A 20,686-nucleotide genomic window follows, 5' to 3' on the forward strand; every position below is an offset into this window, starting at 1 on the left:
TTACTGGGGAAAAAAAGAAAATACATCTACACACTGAAGCATAACTTCTATGGCAATTTGATGGAACATTTTAGTTAATTTCAAAATAGAAGTTTGAGCTCCACAAGTTAACATCATTCAAAGAGCACAGATAACTTCAGAACAGTGTACCACCAAATCTGTGAATATAAAAGAAACCGGTTTTGAGCAGGAGAAATTTTGCTATCTCTGTTACAGAGAAACAGTTCTCGTGGCTATAAACCATACCAACCTAGACATGTCCATCTTAAGAATTTATTCCATAGGTATGTCTTCAAACAAGAATGCATATATTCTGAACAGTGGTTCAGCAACGCATCCCTTTGCTAATGAGTATCACATAGAACAGATTGGAACCTGACTAGTATGAGAATAGCTTGAGCTCATAACAAGAGACTTGGAAGCAATTCTTAGTCAAATGCTTTGCTTGGTCCAATAAGGACATTAAACACCCATTCTCATTTATTGAATATTAATTATTCAATCTATGCTGATTTTAATAAGCCCTAATTATAATTGGCTTTTACTAGGTCATTCTGCCTGAGTGAGCAAAAGGTCACTAACTTCTGTATTAGCCAAAAGGAGAACCCAACTGAATTCAAGAGAAGGTGAGCTGGGGATTAAGCTAAAAGCTGAAGACTCACAGAATCATAGAATCAGCTAGGTTGGAAAAGACCTTTAAGACCATCAAGTCCAACCATTACCCCAGGATTGCCAAGGCCACCACTAAAGCATGTCACTGAGTGCCTCACCTATAAGGTTATTGAACACTTCCAGGGACATTTCCCTGGAAAGCCTGTTCCAACGCCTGATCACTGTCTGTGAAGAAATGTTTCCTAATATCCAATTTAAATCTCCCCTGGTGCAGCTTGAGGCCATTACCTCTTGTTCTATCACTTATTACTTTGAAGAAGAGATTGACAGCCACCTCATTACAACCTCCTTTCAGGTAGCTGTAGTAGACAGCAATAAGGTGCCCCTTGAGCCTTCCCTTCTCCAGACTAAACAACCCCAGTTCCCTCAGCTGATCCTCATAATACTTGCTCTCCAGACCTTTCATCCAGCTTTGCTGCCCTTCTCTGGACCCATTCCACCACCTCAATGTCTGTTTTGTAGTGAGAGGCCCCAAACTGAACACAGGATTTGAGATGTGGCCTCACCAGTGCTGAGTACAGGGGAAGGACCAATGCCCTGGCCCTGTTGCCAGACTATTTCTCATACAGACCAGGATGCTGTTGGCCTTCTTGGCTGCCTGGGCACTCTGCTGGCTCATGTTCAGCTGACTGAACACAAGCCAGCATCATTATAGATTTCTACATTCCTTTTAAGTATGACTGCAGCTATACCACCTGGGACAAATATCTGCTTTTATGAGGGATATAACATAAAATTTAATCAGGTCTGCCACTAAGCTTAGTCTAAAGCAAACTAGAAACAGGGACAAGAGAGACCAACCTGTCCTATTCCTCATCAATCACCTCTAACTTCTGCTTCTGTTAGCTGTAGCCCTGTTTGTAATGCAAGCATACAATTTTGCTAACTGTTGAAGCTGAGAGGCAATTACAGCTTACTACACCTTCACTGCAAAACACCAATTGTATTGGTATGTCCCCCTATACCATTAAAGCACTTCAGGTGCACCCATGACCTTATTTTAGCCATTCTGTATACAGTATGAAAATTAGGAAACTCCTTTATTTATGAGTCAGAAGCTATCCAGACTATCTAATTATTCACAATATACCCATAAGCATGAATTACAAACCAAACCCATCCTTCCCTTCTTTTCTCCCCTCTTTCCTTAGCTGAAAATAGGATGGCTTATACATCTACGCCCATCTTAAAGAAAAACTTTTCTGACAAAACCTTGCATTTTTCTTAAATGCTTCTATTTGGTACAATTGAACCTGGTGGTAAAAGTTGCCCAAGCTGTTAGGTGTCACATTAGGTAAAGCTTCAGTTAGGCTTCAATTTGCCTCCCCCATGCTGAGTAAGCAGGTAGGACTCTGTGTCTGTGCATTTACGATTTCCTCAAACTTTTGCTGTTGGCCCGATTAGTTCTATCAATATCAGTGCAACACCACTTGCTACACCTAATACATTATTTAAACAACTTCCACTTGTTTCTCCGACACACAAATACCCAGGTTGTAAGCATTCAGTTCATTGTATAACCCCACTTTGTTGGCTTGGAAACATGCTGTTCCTGTCATGATTTGAAATTATAGATTTGCTCTAGTAGCAAAGCAGACAAAAGACTTGCACATTCTGAAGGGAATGCTTTGCAGAGCACCACAAAGTTTTTAATGCAGAGATTGCTAAAAAGAGCTTGTGAGTCTCTAAAGTACAGTGAGTTAATTCACTTAAAACACTAAAAAGCAGCTGCTCCCTTTAAATTATCCTACAAGAAGACATTTATCTATAGGGTGACTGAACTAGAAATCTTTCAGAGGGGTCGACACTATAACTTATAATGGAACATACAGTTGTAAAACCATGTGCACCTTGATGAAGATAATGGAAAGAAACAGCCTGTGAATACTGCGAGTCTCTACTGCCTGGAAATCTGTAGCAGACAATTTTATCTTCATATTTCATTAGGAAGTTATGCCTGCTCTAGAGAGTTAGACTATTATATATCATTCTCATAAACCATCAGAAATCATCCTCAAGATTGTGCATACATTGCTTCCTTCCTCCCACCCCCCCAAAAAAAAACCAAACCACAAGATGCTTCAAAGATTAAGCTTCACAAGACTCTGAAGATAAAATATGAATATTTCCTTACAGCATTGTGGCAGTTAAAAGTTGACTCATTCAAGGTCACAAAAATCAGATATGAGAAAGGGATCCACACCTCATTTCTTAATCTTAGATCTTCCTGCCTTTTAGTATCTTCTTTGTTTAAAAATACCTTCCTGAAAGTGATATAGGATTTACAGTTATGCTACGAAAAACAGATTAGAACAGTTCAGCAACAGAATCTTTCAATTTTTATTTTTTTCCTTAATAACTGATGTAACAAGAATAGAATGTCGAAGTGCTTAGAAACTTGGAATGGAAAAAGCCAAGTAGACAAACGTTCATGAAACAGCTAGTAGCTACCAGTGTTCTCAAGACACTGTATGCTTATTAATATGTGGATTTTGGGGGAAATCAAAGGGTTAACCCCCACTGTCTCCTCAATCTCCCCTAACACACACAAAAAGGGTCTAGAGGATATAAAAGGTAGCCTTAGGGAGCCAGCAGAAAACCATTCTCTGGAAGAGAACGAAGAGGGAGAACATAGACCAGCTCCACCATATGTGGGTATCTGTACACATATGAACTCAAATATTCACCTTGTATGTATGTTGCTTCTGCTTTAAGCCTTTGTTCAAATTTCTGAAGAAAAATCCCCACCAGTGCCAGACCCCTCTAGAAATGCTAAGCAAGCATGGTCAATAGACTAAGATACTCTAACCAGGAAATCATCTCAAAGAAAAATAACTGTGGGATGGATCATCATTCAACTGAAGAGGAAAGCTTGACGTCTCAAGTGTTCCTAACAAGCAAGATCTCAGAGACACAGATTCCTGAAGTGGCTACAGCACATCAGAGTATTATATAGCTCATTCAATCCGGACTGTTTCTTGTAAGCCATAAATTTTTAAACTGTAACACACACAACTAATCCCCCAAAAGTCTGACAGAATTAAATACCAACTGGGCAATTCTAGACCAAATGGAAAGAATAAACCTACACTTTCCACCATATACAGAATAAATATAGCAGCACATCAGAGTACTGTATTAATGCATATTAGTCCTGACCTGAAAAAGTCACCTTTGAGGCCAGAGCAGAAATGACTTCATATCTATTCAGTTTATTGTCACTGAGACCATCAAGAAAACACTCCCAATTAACAGCAAGTAACAGACTGTCTGCACAGTGAGCTAAATCAATCCATTTAAAATAACAGTCTATCATATACTACATGTAAACATTATCCATGCCTTAATCATTTGAACAAGCAGAAAGCTTAGAAGCTACGCCATCAATCCCCATGCCTGTTGGTTGAGAATCTAGTCCAAGATAAAAGTAAATTGGAATTCCACATCAATTATTTAACAGTACATCAAGCTTTTAGGAATGAAAAACTGTACTCATACAGTTGAAAACAATTAAAGAGACACAATTAGTGTGTATCACAGTGACAATGGTGAGGAGGAAATTTTGAAGGATCTACTAATGCATGTGGGGCTAAAAAGCAGCTGCTGCACAAAGCAAATTATACACCAGTTTTTCCCATCAAGTATACCACATATAATGATGGGTCCTAACAAAACTGTCAGCAATTTAATAAGAGGGTTTACATTCAGCATTTACACAGAAAGGCCTGAAAACAGTTCCAAAATCCCAGAATCCATTAGTGCTTTACCTGCAGGCATACTCAACTTCCTTTTGAAATATATTTAATGCCTTCCAATTTATTTTTCTAGTTAGTTATAGAGAAATTCCCCAACACTTTTGAGTCTGTAGCACTGTACACAGGGAAAAAAAAACAAACCCCAGAAGGAATTGCTACATTACTCACACAAGAGCTTTGTAAGCTCTAGGTCCTTTAATAGTGTCCAGGTTTGAGCTGATTAGAGTTATTTCTGCTTCAAAATAGGATTTACCTGTTAATATGTCTTAGGCAACTTACAGTATTACTGAAATACACAAAGAATACAATGGACTGAGACAAATTGTATGAGGTTAAACAAGGCTCAGTGCTAGGTCCTGCACTTTGGGTCACAACAACCCCATGCAACACCACAGGTTTAGGGAAGAGTGGCTGGAAAGCTGCCTGGCGGAAAATGACCTGGAGGCGTCTGTTGACAGCTGTCTGAACATAAGCCAGCTTGTGCCCAGCCAGCCAAGAAGGCCAAGGGCATCCTGGCTTGTATCAGAAACAGTGTGGCCAGCAGGACTAGGGAAGGGATCGGCCCTCTGTACTCAGCACCTCAAATCCTGTGTTCAGTTTTGGTCTCCTCACCACAAGACAAACACTGATGTGCTGGAGTGTGTCCGACAAAGGGTCTAGAGCACAAGTGTGATGAGGAGCAGCTGACGGAACTTGGCTTATTTAGCCTGGGAAAAAAGGAGGCTCAGGGGGTACCTGATCACTCTCTGCAACTACCTGAAAGGAGGTTGCAGCAAGTTAGCTGTCAGTCTCCTCTCCCAAGTAACAAGTGATAGGACAAGAAGAAATCTCCTCAAGTTGCACCAGGAGAGGTTTAGACTGGATAATTGGAAACATTTATCCACCGGAAGGGTTGGCAAGCATTAGAAGAGGAAGTGGAATCAGCACTCCTGAGGCATTTAAAAGGCATTGTCGTGGTTTAAAACACGTCTAGAGATGACACTTATGGACATGGTTCAGTAGTGGTCTTGGCAGTGCTAGTTTAACTAGGTTGGATGTGATCTTAAAGATCCTTTCTAACCTAAATGATTTATACATATGATTCTATAAAGCATCACAGAATCAAACAAAATTAGGAAAACCAGTCACCAATTGACAGCTTCTCTACTGGCATGCTGAATATATGGGGTTACCTTCCTTTTTTCACCCCTCTCCCCTTTCCTGGGGGCAAATGCGAAGGAAAGCATAGGTAGGACGAGCGAAGACCTGGCCATTAACAAGAAAGTACTTAGAGCAACACCATTTTGATCAGGAGCATTCTGAAATTAACTGCTTCCCCTTACAGGAAGGGGAGTTTACCAGAAAGGGAATTAAGAAAGGCAATTAAGAAAGAAGAAAAACCCTGTTGTCTTGAGTGTTCCCCAGGGCTTTTGGGGATCACACTTGATTCACTTTCCACTTCAACTGAGTTTCTTCAGAGGAAGTTAACAAGTATAACCAGTCCCTCAAGAATATACTCAATTGCATTTCCGGGACACAGACTAAGTGTCATTTTCACAGAAGCTGAGAGCCCAGAGTCCCTGCTGATTTCCATGAGGATTTTGGTTTCACAGCTCAACTTCTCTCCTATTATCACACTGAATCTCAATGAGGCATAAATACTCAGATAAACTGAATTACATTGAGATGATATTGGTCGACGAGAACTATACTTTGCTCAAAAGACTTCTGACACTTACTGAGGAGGTCCCTAAAGAACCAAAGAAGCATATATTTAAATTGCTCATAAAAATAGCAATAAATATTCAGATTTTATGCTCCAACGTTCACAGATTAAATGAACAAAATGTGTTTTAATCACCGAATACTCCGATCTCCTCCATCATCTCATTTCAGAGAAAAGGTTTCCTTATAAAAATGCATAAAATTAATGTAGTATAAAACAGATGGCTTTAAAATCTAAAAGCTACTCCTTCAGGAAATTACTTTAAAATTCTTTACTAACCTCAGCTACTCTTTCCAGAAGTGGTTCCAGCCAGTGTTCATTACATTCACAGTGACTATCCAGGAAGGTCAGCACTTTTGCTTGTGCTGCATCTGCACCTCTGACACGGGAGCGCATCAAGCCTGAGAAGCAAAGATATAAAGTTTCAACTCCTTACTGAGGAAAACACAGTCAGAACCTACTGCATTCCAAGTTAGTTGTGAATTAAATTACCCTAACTCAGACAGAACAAACACACTAGTTTCATTACCAAAATGAGATGGTAGTTAACAATTACTTTATACAAAACAGCCTGCAAGCTTCTAAGCTATTGCACCCTAGTCAACAGGTCTCAATCAATTCAAGCAAGAGAACTGAAGTACCTTTTAAAAACAAGCAATACACAAGTACAGCTGCATTGCAGTATTTGGTATTTACATTAAATGATATTACAGGAAATGGTATCTATACTGATAAACATTACTCAAGATTGGTCCTAAAACCAAACCCCTTTCCTATAGTTTAAGACAGAACTGACAAAAGCACAATTATTAATTTATCCTCTCCACCTTTTTACCACCCACCATCTTGGTTCTCACTACAGTGTGTCCATTCTTCCATCAATTGCTTCCAGGAAGAATTAACTCAAGTCTGAGAGCCTCCCCCTCACCCCTCCCTTTCAATTGGCTTTCCCCTGTGTTTCTTTCAAATCTTTTGTTTTGTAGTTTTTTTGGTTTGTTGTTTTTCTGTTTGTTTTGGTTGGGGGTTTTTTGGTTGTTTTGGGGTTTGTTTTTTGGGTTTTTTTTGTTCTGTTTTTGGTTTTGGGGGGTGGGGAGAGTGTTACGTGTCTTTTTTAATCTTATCTTGAAAATATTTCTTTAGGAAGAAACTTCTGGAAAAGCCAAAAAGGTTCTTCTCTATATCTCAATTACACAGATTCCCCCACTGGTTTACCCTGTTCCTTTCCTTCCTTCATTCTCTTTTGGTATTTGTTTATTGGATGACCTCACCATTCCTTAAAGCCCTTGCTATACATACACACAAACTCCACAACATACCATCATATACATCAGTATGGAACAATAGCAAGCTTCCTCTAACTTCTTTGCAAAATTCCTCCCTGCTTTCCTCTGCTACTCCTCAGAATTCATCATTTCATTATCACTCAAGACCAGAGCCAAGTAATGACATTGTTACCCACTAAATCTGTTCTGTTACCTGCTCCACCTGAAACACTGCAAGAATCAAGCCCACTTCTTTCTATCCCCTTTACAAAGTAAGACCTGCAAACTGGACTCTGCCAAATAGAATACAAGATGCTCAAGATGAAAACATTTTTTGCTCTGCCCAGCATTCAGCAACAGCCTCATCAAGACCCTTGTATTATCTCTTACTGCAAATGTGAGCACTTCACTGTTGAAGATATGCGCAATACTGATACTCTTGGATAGTACTTGTACACCTGTTCTGTGGTACACTGGCAGCTAACTGTACCTCCCTGTTTTTATGCTGTCTCCCAAACTCCAACCTTTGAACCTGTTCTATTCAGTTTTTCTACATCAAACCAATCTTCACGCACTCTGGCTAAGTTTCTTTTATTTTTTCAATTCCTCCTTCCAGAGCTTATTATTTACAGCTCACATTCTTATAGAACCTACTGTCTTGCTCTACTTCCACAGAAAGCACACAGCAGTGTTTCTAATTTCAGACCTAAGGGGAAAAAAAAAATGGAGGTGACCACTCGGGTCATTGAGTGCTCTACAATCACATTCAGTCTTAGAACAGAAGAGTTGCTCCCGTGACAGACTCTGGCCCTACCAATGAGACTATATCACATTTCTGAAAGCAAGGCACTCTGTGTTATCCCCTCCACAGGCACCATCCCTTTGTTTTAAAACACGCTGCTTCCCTCTGTTGTTCATACTATTGTGTTACTCTTAGCATCTTACACACCGGTTGATTTCACTGATCCTCTTAAATTTTAATTTGTATGTGCCTGATATACAATTAGTATATTTAATTAATTAGTACATAGAAGCCTAGAGTGAAAATGAAAAGCAAAGTAGCAAACTCAAGCATATCGAGCCAGCAATCAAATGGAATGTTACAGAATTTTAATTATCACCTGGTTGCACACACAGATGCCTAGGCAAGACTTTATGAACAGTACACAAGGTCCCAAGATAATAATTTAATCTTAATGTCATAAAAATACCACGTAAACTAGTACTCTAACCTGTAAATAGCTATTTTCTGACATAGTAAAAGATTTGTCATATTGCACTTAAAAATATGCATCTGAAAATGAAAAATATATATCTGAAAATGAAATACAAATCTGTATATGTAGTACAACATTTATAATTACTAAAAAACTAATATAAGTGTTACTTCAGTCTGTTTTTTCCATTACTATTCTATTCCATCTTTAAGTCCTGTTCTGATCATAAAAATGACATTAACTTGCTCAGAACATTGCAACCATGGCAAGTCATAAAAGGCCTGCTTTCCTAACATGCCTCTGTTCATGAGTATATTCCAAACTATTTAAACACAAAGAACTCATCAGTGTGCAACAACTTTAATTATGGGAGAACACATGTTTTGTGCATGTCATTTCCAGTTTCTGACAGTATGATGTTTCTAGCTGCTCCCCAGGCTAGGCTAGCAGCCTAGAAGATACAGTGCTTATAAAATTACACAAGCAAAACACATACTTGTTAATTCAGTAAGCTATTTCAATTGTCAACTCTGTTATTATTTGAAACAGCTGTAGAATAACAGTTGCCTACATCTAATACTTTAAGCTCCACAGCCAGGAAATTGTTGAGTGAAGGGCTCAGTGATATGAAACTGTAATTTACAAAGCAACAAACAAAACAGAAGTGTAAGATGAGTTTGCTACATGGCTTCAGCAAATGTGGCACACCTCGTCCTGGCCCTGTTGGCAGCTCAAATCCCCTCAAGTCTGCCAAAACAAAGTATTCACTGGGCGGTGCATAAACTAAATTCTTAAAATGATCTCCAGGAAGGGAACCTGCCATAGAGAGGGCTATTTTTAAGCTGGATCATTTCAAACATTCATAGAGTTTAAGTGAAACCTTACATACAATGGGAACAGCTTAACTGAGGATTCAGTACCGTAAGAGAAAGAAGAGGTTGAGGGTGAGAGGCAATTGCTCAAGTCAGCTTTCAGCATGAAAGTCAATGGGCAACTGTGCACACAACAAACCAGAACTAACTCGAATCACTGTTTTTACTTCCACAAATGCATTTGGTTTTATTCCTTCCAACAGAACATCAATTTATAAAGTAAAAAAAAACCCTTCAATATAAAATGTATATAGCAGAATGTTCCTTTAAAAAGCTTCATGAAGATTAACATATATGGCAGCACAATGGAATTTGTACCTTCCTAACCCCAGCTGAAGCCTACCTTCTCGGCGATCATTGCGAAGAACCCGCACTTTCTCAATTTTTCCCAAAAGAGCACCATCCTCAGCTACAATTCAAAAATAAAGAAATCAACTTTGATATCCAACACTATAAGACAGGCTACCAAAGAAAAGCAAAAGCTTTGTAGTGGAAAATTTTTATGGTCATAAATAGCTAAATACAATAAACAGGCTTTAAAAAAAAAAATGCACTTACATATCTCACCAGAAATGAAGAAAAATTACCAGGTTAAGAAAGCAGCACTCTCATTATGTTACTTAAAGCTATTTTTTACATGTATACATTCTTGTAATACGTTTATTTAGTGATACTCCATTTGCTCATTTTAGACAGCTTCTATATTGCAATAAAATAGGATTAAGTGGTTTTCTTTGTACATAATAAAGCTCACTTCTTAAGCAACATTAAGGTTTAAGCCTATCCCAAACCTGTGATAAACTAGCTTATGCTAGACATAAGCTTCCTTTAGGAAATGTTACTCAGAGGTCCATTTCAAATGTTCAAGTTTGTATTGTGATACCCTAGTACTTATAAAAATCTTAACTTATTTTATAGAATCATAGAATAGTTAGGATTGGAAAGGACCTTAAGATCATCAAGCTCCAAACCCCTGCCATGGACAGGGACAACTCACACTAAACCATGCCACCCAAGGCTCTGTCCAACCTGGACTTGAACACCACCAGGGATGGAGCATTCACAACTCCCCTGGGCAACCCATTCCAGTGCCTCACCACCCTTACAGTAAAGAACTTCTTCCTTATATCTAATCTAAACTCCCCCTGTTTAAACCTGTTACCCATTCCTCTATCACTACAGTCCCTAATGAAGACATCCTCCCCAGCTTCCCTATAGCCCCCCTTCAGATACTGGAAGGCTGCTATGAGGTCTCCATGCAGCCTTCTCTTCTCCAGGCTGAACAGCCCCAACTTTCTCAGCCTATCTTCATACGGGAGGTGCTCCAGTCCCCTGATCATCCTCGTGGCCCTCCTCTGGACTTGTTCCAACAGTTCCATGTCCTTATGTTGTTCTGTTGCCCTCACCAGAACTGCACACAATACTCCAAGTGAGGTCTCATGAGAGCAGAGTAGAGGGGCAGGATCACCTCCTTCGACCTGCTGGTCACGCTCCTTTTGATGCAGCCCAGGATACAGTTGGCTTTCTGGGCAGCAAGCACACACTGAAGCCGCCTCATGTTCATTTTCTCATCGACCAGCACCCCCAAGTCCTTCTCCACAGGGCTGATCTGAATCTCTTCTCTGCCCAACCTGTAGCTGTGCCTGGGATTGCTCCAACCCAGGTGTAGGACCTTGCACTTGTCATGGTTAAACTTCATGAGGTTGGCATCAGCCCACCTCACAAGTGTGTCAAGGTCCCTCTGGATGGCATTCCTTCCCTCCAGCGTATCAACCGAACCACACAGCTTAGTGTCATCGGCAAACTTGCTGAGGGCGCACTCAATCCCACTGTCCATGTCAGCAACAAAGATGTTGAACAAGACCGGTCCCAACACTCATCCCTGAGGGACACCACTCGTTACTGGTCTCCAGCTGGACATTGAGCCACTGACCACAACTCTTTGTGTGCAGCCATCCAGCCAGTTCTTTATCCACCGAGTGGTCCACCTATCCAATTGATGTCTCTCCAATTTAGAGACAAGGATGTCGTGTGGGACAGTGTCGAACGCTTTACACAAATCCAGGTAGATGACATCAACTGCTCTACCCCTGTCCATCAGTTCTGTAGCCCCATCATAGAAGGCCACCAAATTGGTCAGGCAGGATTTCCCCTTAGTGAAGCCATGCTGGCTGTTACCAAGCACCTTGTTGTTTTTCATGTGCCTTAGCATGCCTTCCAGGAGAATCTGCTCCAAGATTTTGTCAGGCACAGAGGTGAGACTGACTGGTCTGTAATTCCCCGGGTCATCCATTTTCCCCTTCTTGAAAATGGGGGGTTATATTTCCCTTTTTCCAGTCATCGGGAACTTCACCTGACTGCCATGATTTTTCAAATATGATGGCCAGTGGCTTAGCAGCTTCATTCGCCAGCTCCTTCAGGACCCACGGATGGATTTCATAAGGACCCATGGACTTGTGCACAATCAGATTTTTAAGATGGCCTCGAACCAGATCCTCTCCTACAGTGGGCCCAAGGTCTTCATTCTCACAGTCCCTGCGTCTGCCTTCCAAGAATTGGGTGGTGTGGTCAGAGCCTTTGGCAGTGAAGACTGAGGCAAAGAAGTCATTAAGAACCTCAGCCTTCTCCAAATCCAGGCAGGGCAGGCAGTTCTCCTGACAGCTTCTGCAGGGGGCCCACATTGTCCCTAGTCTGTCTTTTACTTGCAGTGTAACAATTTTGGATTCAGTAACAATTTTTCCAAGATACTGATAGACACCAGAATTCATTTAAAACAGAGCTACAAAAATATTTGCTGCAAGCACCATAGGGTTGTTTTTACATCAGATATTATACTATTGAAAGGCTGTTTTCAACTACACACTCTACTCCTTCAGCTAACAGGAAGCAATAGAATGTACCTGAAACATTTATCGGAACTCTACATTTCCACAACAATAGATATGAAAGAAATAAAACCTGATTTTGGATTGGTGTTTGCAAACTCCTATTCATGTAACTAATTCTTAAAGTCACCTACTAGTCTCTGCAGAAAGTCTTATCAGAATAAACAGGACCCTGTAAATGTACTTACGATCGTTACTGTAGTCATCCACCAGTATGATTTCCTTAATAAGATGTGATGGGCTTTTTTTAAGGACACTGAAACAGACAGAAAAGGTATTCAATACTAAGCAGTCTTAAATTTCAATGACATCATAAAAGCAGTTACTTTGTTAAGCCACAGTGGAACCAAGCCCAGGATGCCATTTCCAACAAAAATACGCTCCTGGCTTATTCTCATGGGAAGTGTTTGTGAAGAGAAACACATGTGGAATTGTCCCCTCTCCCAGAAAATTTCAGCCTTCAGAAATCAGTGCATTAGGCAACTTGTAACATGGAAGTTTTGCAGGTATCTTCAGCTCAAATATCCCCTGAGAACCCATCTTGACATTTTCTTGGAAAATATTATACAGCCAACCCCCAAACATCAACCAATAACTTTCACGTACTTGTGGTTAAGAGGAGAGATTTTGTTTAACATTGCTATTTCAGAATGTAAGATCTGAAGGCATCATTGAAATTAAGACTCATGATTCCCCTCAGCAATTGGTTTAGAAAAGCATAATGAATTGTTACTTCCCTTCCTTATCTTAAGCTGTTACCTGACACAAATGAACAGCATTTAGCCAAAAAAGAGGAAAAAACAAACCAAAACCAAAAATGAAATCAAGGTCTCCTAGGTGTACCTGACAACAGTTCGAAGCAAAGCAGATCTTGCCTCATTATGAAAGGTGATCACCACACTAGTGGCTGGCAAATCTATCCGCCATTGTTTCCGCTGACACCTGAAAGACATAATACCCTTTCATTTGAACACAGTATTTTTACATTTGGGGTGTACCAGACAGCCTTCATTAAACTCACATACACACTATTATACCTTGGAAGAATGAATTACCTTGTTTTCAGGTGAGATTATAATCAGCTCCTCTTTTGCCACTTTTGGCAATTGTCTTGGTACACTAAGATGTCAGTGTCAGATATAGGCAGGTTCAGGAAAGTCACCAGACTATCATATCTGCAGTATGTCATAAATACCTTTCGTGAAACTGGGTAGGAAACCAGAGTACTTATATTACATTAAAAGCATTCAATAAATCTAAGCAAATGAGCATATTTTTTAATTAAAATGCATAGGTTCACAGGCTGCCATCTGTCTCTTCTTTAGAATGGCATGTATCCACTTCTTCATTTACTTTTAAAGCTCCTGTAGCACCCCGGTCCTGCTCATAGATGAAAATGGTTTCCTGCTCTAGTGAGAAGCTGTAAGGATTGTAACATTCAGAATCTGAAAAACAAACTTAACTGTGACAATGTTGAGCCAACTAGAAGTAGAAGCTCTTCTTTCCAAACCATAAAGGTAATGAAATATTCCACCTATGTCAACTTATTTTTCATCAGCTATAGTAGCCTGAAGTTAATATAAGCAACAAAAAGAAGCAAATCCCAAAATAATTCCTGCAGGGCTATATAAAGTTAAGCTGTTTAAATTCAGTGATAATAAACCCCCAAAATACACTAGTCTCATTGTTTAGAAATTAATAGTACTAGGAAACACGGTGTATTGAGTTTATGCTGAAAGCATTACGGTCTGGCAGGTCACAATACCAATCACCATTCATGCAGTAACATACACAAGAGTAATGTATTTCTTTACACATGCTTTATTCAATATTAGAGGTAAAAAATTAACAGGCTTAGCTGTCTGCAGAGGGAATAAACTCAGCTAGAATACACTTGTAGCAAATTCAGCAAGTAATTCCATACTCCGTGCGTAATTAATCAAACTATCTTTTACAGGAAGAAAGGTAGCTTACACATTGTTACCTAAACTTCTACAGCTAGGTGCCTGCCTACCTAAAAGGCTGCTCCACACCTGTTTTAACATCTCCAACATGCATAATAAGCCACACCACCTTCAACTTCCTGGAATCAGAGTGAGGTGGCAATGCATTTCTTGCCCTTTGCCCACCCCACAAAGTCCCAAGAACCTATAGTGTTTTCCATACAACACACCCATAACATCACACACATTAGCGCTTGCTGTGAAACACAAGTTATTGTGACATGGTAACTTCACTCATTCTGAAGTAAAACAAAGCCCATGCCAACTCTACAATTCCTGTGCCAGATAAGCAAGGCCAGATCCTAAAATGGTTTGGGTTGGAAGGGACCTTAAAGTTCCTCCAGTTCCAACCCCCCTGCCATGGGCAGGGACATCTTCCACTAGACCAGGTTGCTCAAAACCCTGGCCAACCTGGCCTTGAACAGGGCTGGGGCAGCCACAACTGCTCTGGACAACCTGCTGTGGTATCTCACCATCCTCACAGTAAAGTGTTTCTTAGTATCTAATCTAAATCTACCCTCTTTCAGCTTAAAGCCATTATCCCTTGTCCTGTCCCTACACATCCTTGTAAAAAGTCCCTCTCCAGCTTTCATGTAGGCCCCTTTTAGGTACTGGAAGGATGCTATAAGGTTTTCCAGGCTGAACAAGTCCAACTTTCTCAGGCTATCTTCACAGAAGAGGTGCTCCAGCTCTGTTTCTCAAATGGTAGGTGTACATGATGGGTTCATCACTACTGTCCAGCACTGAAGCAATAAATCCATCATATATGTGTTCCTGGAACCTAAGGAATTAAAACCTCTATTGTGAGCCTCTGGCAATGCAGCTAGACAGCTACAAGACATGCCAAAAAAAGTATACTCTTTTTATCTTTTTTCTGATAACTTTCAAATTGCCCACAGAGGATAAGACCACTGTGCATGCAGTTATCACATGAAGCACTTGCATTAGAATCATTTTAATAGTCACATTAAACCTACACTGATCTCTTTGCAGAAGAGAGCACTTGAGCCAGAGCACATCTTAGAGGGTAGAATTACTCAAGGTAATGAAGCCTCTCAATTTTAAGAAAACTCAGAAGAGCACTACTGCATATTTCTGAGGATGAAATTCAGATTTTTAGAGTTCCAAATAAAACTGGATGAATGTTTCACTGACTATTTCTGCTCTCAGCTCTTCAGAAAATACCTGCTTTAACTGAAATAGTAGCAGTCCTCCTATTCTGCTGTGTCAATAGCGCCACAGTTAGAACTCAAACCAAAGCAACGTCATCACTTCTGGCACGGAGATTAGACTTTCCTTCCTCAAGATACAGCACTTAATTTTACATGCAGAATGAGAAAATACATTTGGATAAAATAGAACTTGACATGAAAATTTCAATCTAGACCTTCAATGCTTAGTATAGTTCACTAAAATCAGTTAAAACATGAAAAGTACATTCTTTCCCCCAGAAATCTGAGTTACCAACTTGTTCATATAAGGAAAAGATTTTCTGAAACCTCCACGATTTGTTGAAACCATTTTTTGACAGAAATATCCACTTTAACCAGTGTAAGGAGAACATTCATCTCAGAGATCTGAGGTACCAAACAGACAGGAAAGCTTCTTCTCTACTTAAGAATAAATCCCAAGTATGAAAGACAGAAGCTTCTAATAGCTGCCCCATGAGAAAGAAAACACAGTTTAGTTCAACTAAAAGTACTTAACAGTAGTTCGCCAAAATTATGCCAACACATAGAAGATGTGATCAGAAACCACTTGTGCAGAAAAGCCATTGAGTATTTCACCCTTCAAGTCACTTAGAATCATAGAATCATAGAATAGTTAGGGTTGGAAAGGACCTTAAGATCATCAAGTTCCAACCCTCCTGCCATGGGCAGGGACACTTGGGAGATTGCCTTACACTGACATGACAACTCCAGAAGTATTCTGATACCACTGCAACACTCACTTTCTGCATCTCCAAAATCTACTTTAAAAGGGATAACTTCATCAACAGACTGCAACAGAAGGAAACCCAGAGTTTTCTCAAAGCTGTTGGAAGCAGCAGTTGTGAGCATCAGCTGGGGTGAAAATCTGCATGCCTGCTTAGACCTCCTGTCACTGTCTCCTTTCTTATGTTGTACCCCTTCGGCTTAAAATAAAGGCAAGCAGTTGCAACAGGTGAACCAATCTGTTTTCTAGCGCTGATGGCAGGCTTTCACGAAAAAGCAAGCAGAAAACTTTGGTCTTAACCTGATCTTAGTAAAAGTTTCTCCAGTGCAGAAAAGACTAAACAATGTAATATTAAAAGAGATGCATAATTGCACACACATTTACATACCTAATGTAGAATCCTGATAAATTGCTTCTAGACAGCCTAGACAATTTCAGCAACTAAATAGTATTACTATGTAGTTAAAGTCAAACAGCCTCTTAGATACATTCATGCAATTAATAAAGAGTTGCTTAAGCAGAAACAGTAACTTCCTCATCCAGGTTTCTTCTCTTAAAGAAAAAGATTGTAGCAGCTCCATAAAAGGTACTCATCTTAGCCCAACTGCCTCCAATTCTATTGGAAATACATGCTTTCAAGTGTCACATGCTCAGATCTGTAACATTTTCTTCTTCCTGTGGCTATTGCTCTTGCTTTTCCATTGCGCTGTTCCTAAACAAATATTCCATGCAACTTTTTCAGCTTCTGCAGTGAATGTCCTTGACAAAATAGAAGAAAAACTAATTGCAACTTGGCAGAGAAAGCATCATGGAAAATTTGCAGGAATGATTGCTTCAGTCTGGGCCATTCTGTTTTTTTTTGCTTTGTTTTGCTGGTAGGTATCAATAGGATACAATCGCAACCCTGACAGTTAAACATGGCCACTTTAATATAATTTGTCTCCTGTCATCTCGTATTTAAGTTCTTTGTCTGGCTTTTGTCTGTTAGACCCTTCTCAGGTTATTAAATATCTAGGAGGGTTCCAAATTCAGCATATCTGAATTAGAGAAGCTTCTAGAAGGTGGCAGCTGAGCTTCGCTCTTGTGGGAAAAGACCATGTGTTCCCAATTTTAGAAAGCATATCTTGGGGGGGGGGGGGGCATATGACCAAACATAAAGAGTATGCATGATGAAGAAAATTCAAAATCTACTCAGTATGCCATGTGCATCAGGCTTTATAGTGCTTTCACAGCAACAAGTGAAACATTAGGTTCTTCCTACTTTTCTGCTCAATTAATGGCAAATCATACAAGACTTGCTTTACTCTATCTACCAATCATGTACTTACAAAACTTAACCCATGCTATTATATGAGGGACTTAAAAATGACACAGTAAGTGCCTGAATTTTTATACAAATCCCCTTCACTATGCCATTCCTGGTAAAAGAGCTTTATGGAGGAAAAAACTGGTACCTTCCTCCCTCAGGTGTCTGGTAGGTATATGTTCTTCCTAACTGCAGAATTAGTTAAGCATATTAACTAAGCACAGTCGGTTAATTTTATGCTTTGAGACTATGATTGCCTAATTTTGAAAACCAACTTCAAGCTGCTTTTATTATTTTTAAGTAATGAAAGTCCAAATGCAACTCTTTTTCATATTAATCACTTATGCTTAAATGAGATCACTGCAATCACTCAAACCCCTTTCTGAAATGAAAGTCTTCTCTGCCCACAAGAAAATTTTTCCTGAAATGCACTATTTCCTGAATCTACACAAGTAGCTTGACAAAAAAGTTGGTTTCATGAATAACTGAAGTAATTTTGAAGTGTAATTCTGTCCTATGTTCACCAGGGTCTGCAAAAAAGGATTCCTTTAGGTCTGGAGGTAACAACTGTCATGTACTTAGAGGAACAGAATCACAGAGCAAATGAGAATGGAAGGGACCCCTGGAAATCTTTCAGTCTAAAATCCCTGTGCAAAGCAGGGCCAGCTACAGCAGGCTTTGAACATCCCTATTTCTAGGGACTTCACACCCCCTCTGGGCAACCGGCTCCACCGTTTCATCATCCTTACAGAGAAAAAGACTTACAAACGTAGAAACCAAGAAAAGCCATCAAGTAAGCACAAAATGAGACTGAAAGGCAGCACCAGTTTGGATATAGAATACACACTGACAGAAGTCATGGAAATGGGAAAACCTTAATTAAGATTCACTGTTCTTTAACCCACTGCTCAAGGATCACACCAGAGTTTACTGTCTCTGTCATTCTGAAAGCTGAAGAGCTCTCCTGCTTTAGAAAAAACACCTGCTGCTCAAAAGCCATACATACAGAATAGTTAATCCAAGTCAATCATGACTCAGTTTAGCACTTACTGATCATGCCTGGTGTCAGGAATGCTTCGGTCCATTCGCAGTTTGTCACTTTCCACCTGATTGAACTTATTGCGGGCATACGGATCCTGACCAGATCGCACCACGGTAGCGCCAACATAAGCATCTTGATCGAAGTCTTGCCACCGAACTTTTCCTACAAGAGAAAACCAGAAAAATAGCAAATTTAATCTCCTCAATGTAACAAGCAGCATTCAGCAATTCAGACATAACTGATGAAATAACTTGGTTTTTAATTTTCCAACAACGCAATTAAACCTCAATTGTTAACAGTGCAACATTTACAGTCACTTTTGCATATTAAATTCCTCTAGAACATCCTGCAAAGTAATATAAAATTAAACAACTTTACAGATCTCAGTTTATGCAAATAATCACCAGACTATGTTCATCTTGTCTGTTTTGGGGGGGTTTGTTTTGGTTTAGTTTTTCTTGGTTTTTAACTCCAACTACCACAATTCCCATTAAAAAAACAAACCCTCCACATAGACATGCATTAACATGACAGATGATCTGCTATAAAGTTATCCAAGAAACAGTTATATTTTTAACATTCAGTCGAGACTTCGAAGACGTAATTTAATTTACTGTCTCATTACATCAGTAAAAACAGTCAGTTATAATCAAAGCATTTGAGGAACAGGCCTTTTACAAGTACAAGACAACATTATTCTCAAACCAGCATTTCATGCAGGCAGAGCAAAACATGGCTCTTAAGTTATGTCTCTTATTGAGACATAACTGCAATCTCCTTTACAATCAGGAATTATTCACAAATTAATCCCTTTATCAAGGGCTGTATTATGTGACTGGTTGTGGCACTACCACAGAGTGGCAGATTAACATCCAGCCACCAGGAATGAAATTTCAGGAAGTCCACCTTCTTCAGGTATAAAACAACAGCATGGTATTTACTGAGTGTCTTAAAACTATCAGTCCTTGCCACTGTTTGAATGCTTACTTTTTTGCCTATTGACAGCCAAACCTGTACTACCTACAGCAAATGTATACCTTTAACTCAAAATCAGATCTGAAGTTCCAGTGCAACACAGGCATTCTGATTTTAACATGGATGTGCATGAGAATCTCCTGCTTGCAACCTGACATTGGCAAAAAAAGAAAAAAAAACCCACAAAAAAACAAAGCAAAAGCTGCCTTTTGGGGTCACTTTTTATTACAGAGGAGAAGAGCCAATATTCATTGCTGTCATAACCAACACACAGAATTTTTGAGGTACTTTTAATTAAGTTCAGTAAATAGCAGGCTGCAGAGATGTCACTCTATCCAAACTCAGCTTTTAGACAAATAGTATATACCAGGCATACCCTAAACAGATATGCCTAGGGGGAATATACTCTAACAGCTATTAAAAAGACATTGCTCAGATGCTTCAAGATTAACCTTTGCTCCATCTCTCACCCTGCTAGGTAAGGAAACTGAGGCAGGCCTCATTCATAGCTTCTTATCCCTAAGCCATGCCCCAACTATGGTGCATTAACTCCTGCTAGAAGATTCTGGTATTGAAAGAACAAACACTTTCCTCCATTAAACAAAATAATTGTCTGTTGTTTAACCAGACAAACACAGCCAACTTGATTAAAAATCCTCTATAATCTCAGGATCATCTAAGGAGCTCATCTACAAAAGCAAATTGGACTGGAATTTGAATTACCATCCTAAAGTTAAACCATGTACAGACACACAAGGCAGAATGAGAAAGTCAAACAAAAACAGACTGCAGAACATTCAATATATACTTGGTGAAGTAGCCCAGAAGGGAAATGATAGGAAAATAACCAGAGGGAGAAAAACAGATTTTCAAATTCCAGTTACTTTTCTAAAAAGGAAGCTTCAAAGCTGCTGCTGGTAGCCCACAGACTGCCAAGTTTTTCTTAGCCTTTCCAGTTCTTTCTTCAAAGTATTTCTAGGAAATTACTTTGAAAACAAGTTTACAACCCAGCCAGCTACTACACTACAAGTACCCAGATACAGTTATTTACAAAAAT

The 20,686-nt window shown here is 39.6% G+C and overlaps 1 protein-coding gene across 1 annotated transcript in view; it reads right to left on the bottom strand.

Annotated features, from left to right (window-relative positions):
• Window positions 1-20,686, bottom strand: part of GALNT2 (polypeptide N-acetylgalactosaminyltransferase 2) — a 100,857-nt gene that overhangs the window by 23,636 nt on the left and 56,535 nt on the right. The window contains exons 3-7 of the mRNA XM_061378841.1: window positions 18,663-18,816; window positions 13,212-13,310; window positions 12,557-12,624; window positions 9,827-9,892; window positions 6,412-6,533 (exon numbers count right to left, since the gene is read on the bottom strand). Of these exons, the coding sequence (XP_061234825.1) occupies window positions 6,412-6,533; window positions 9,827-9,892; window positions 12,557-12,624; window positions 13,212-13,310; window positions 18,663-18,816 (509 nt within the window). The remainder of the gene's footprint in view (window positions 1-6,411; window positions 6,534-9,826; window positions 9,893-12,556; window positions 12,625-13,211; window positions 13,311-18,662; window positions 18,817-20,686) is intronic.

Source organism: Neopsephotus bourkii, unplaced genomic scaffold (genome assembly GCF_033783945.1).
Source record: "Neopsephotus bourkii isolate Nb327-2 ecotype Australia unplaced genomic scaffold, CSIRO-AGI_Nbou_v1 NB_1767, whole genome shotgun sequence".
Lineage (NCBI taxonomy): Eukaryota > Metazoa > Chordata > Aves > Psittaciformes > Psittacidae > Neopsephotus > Neopsephotus bourkii.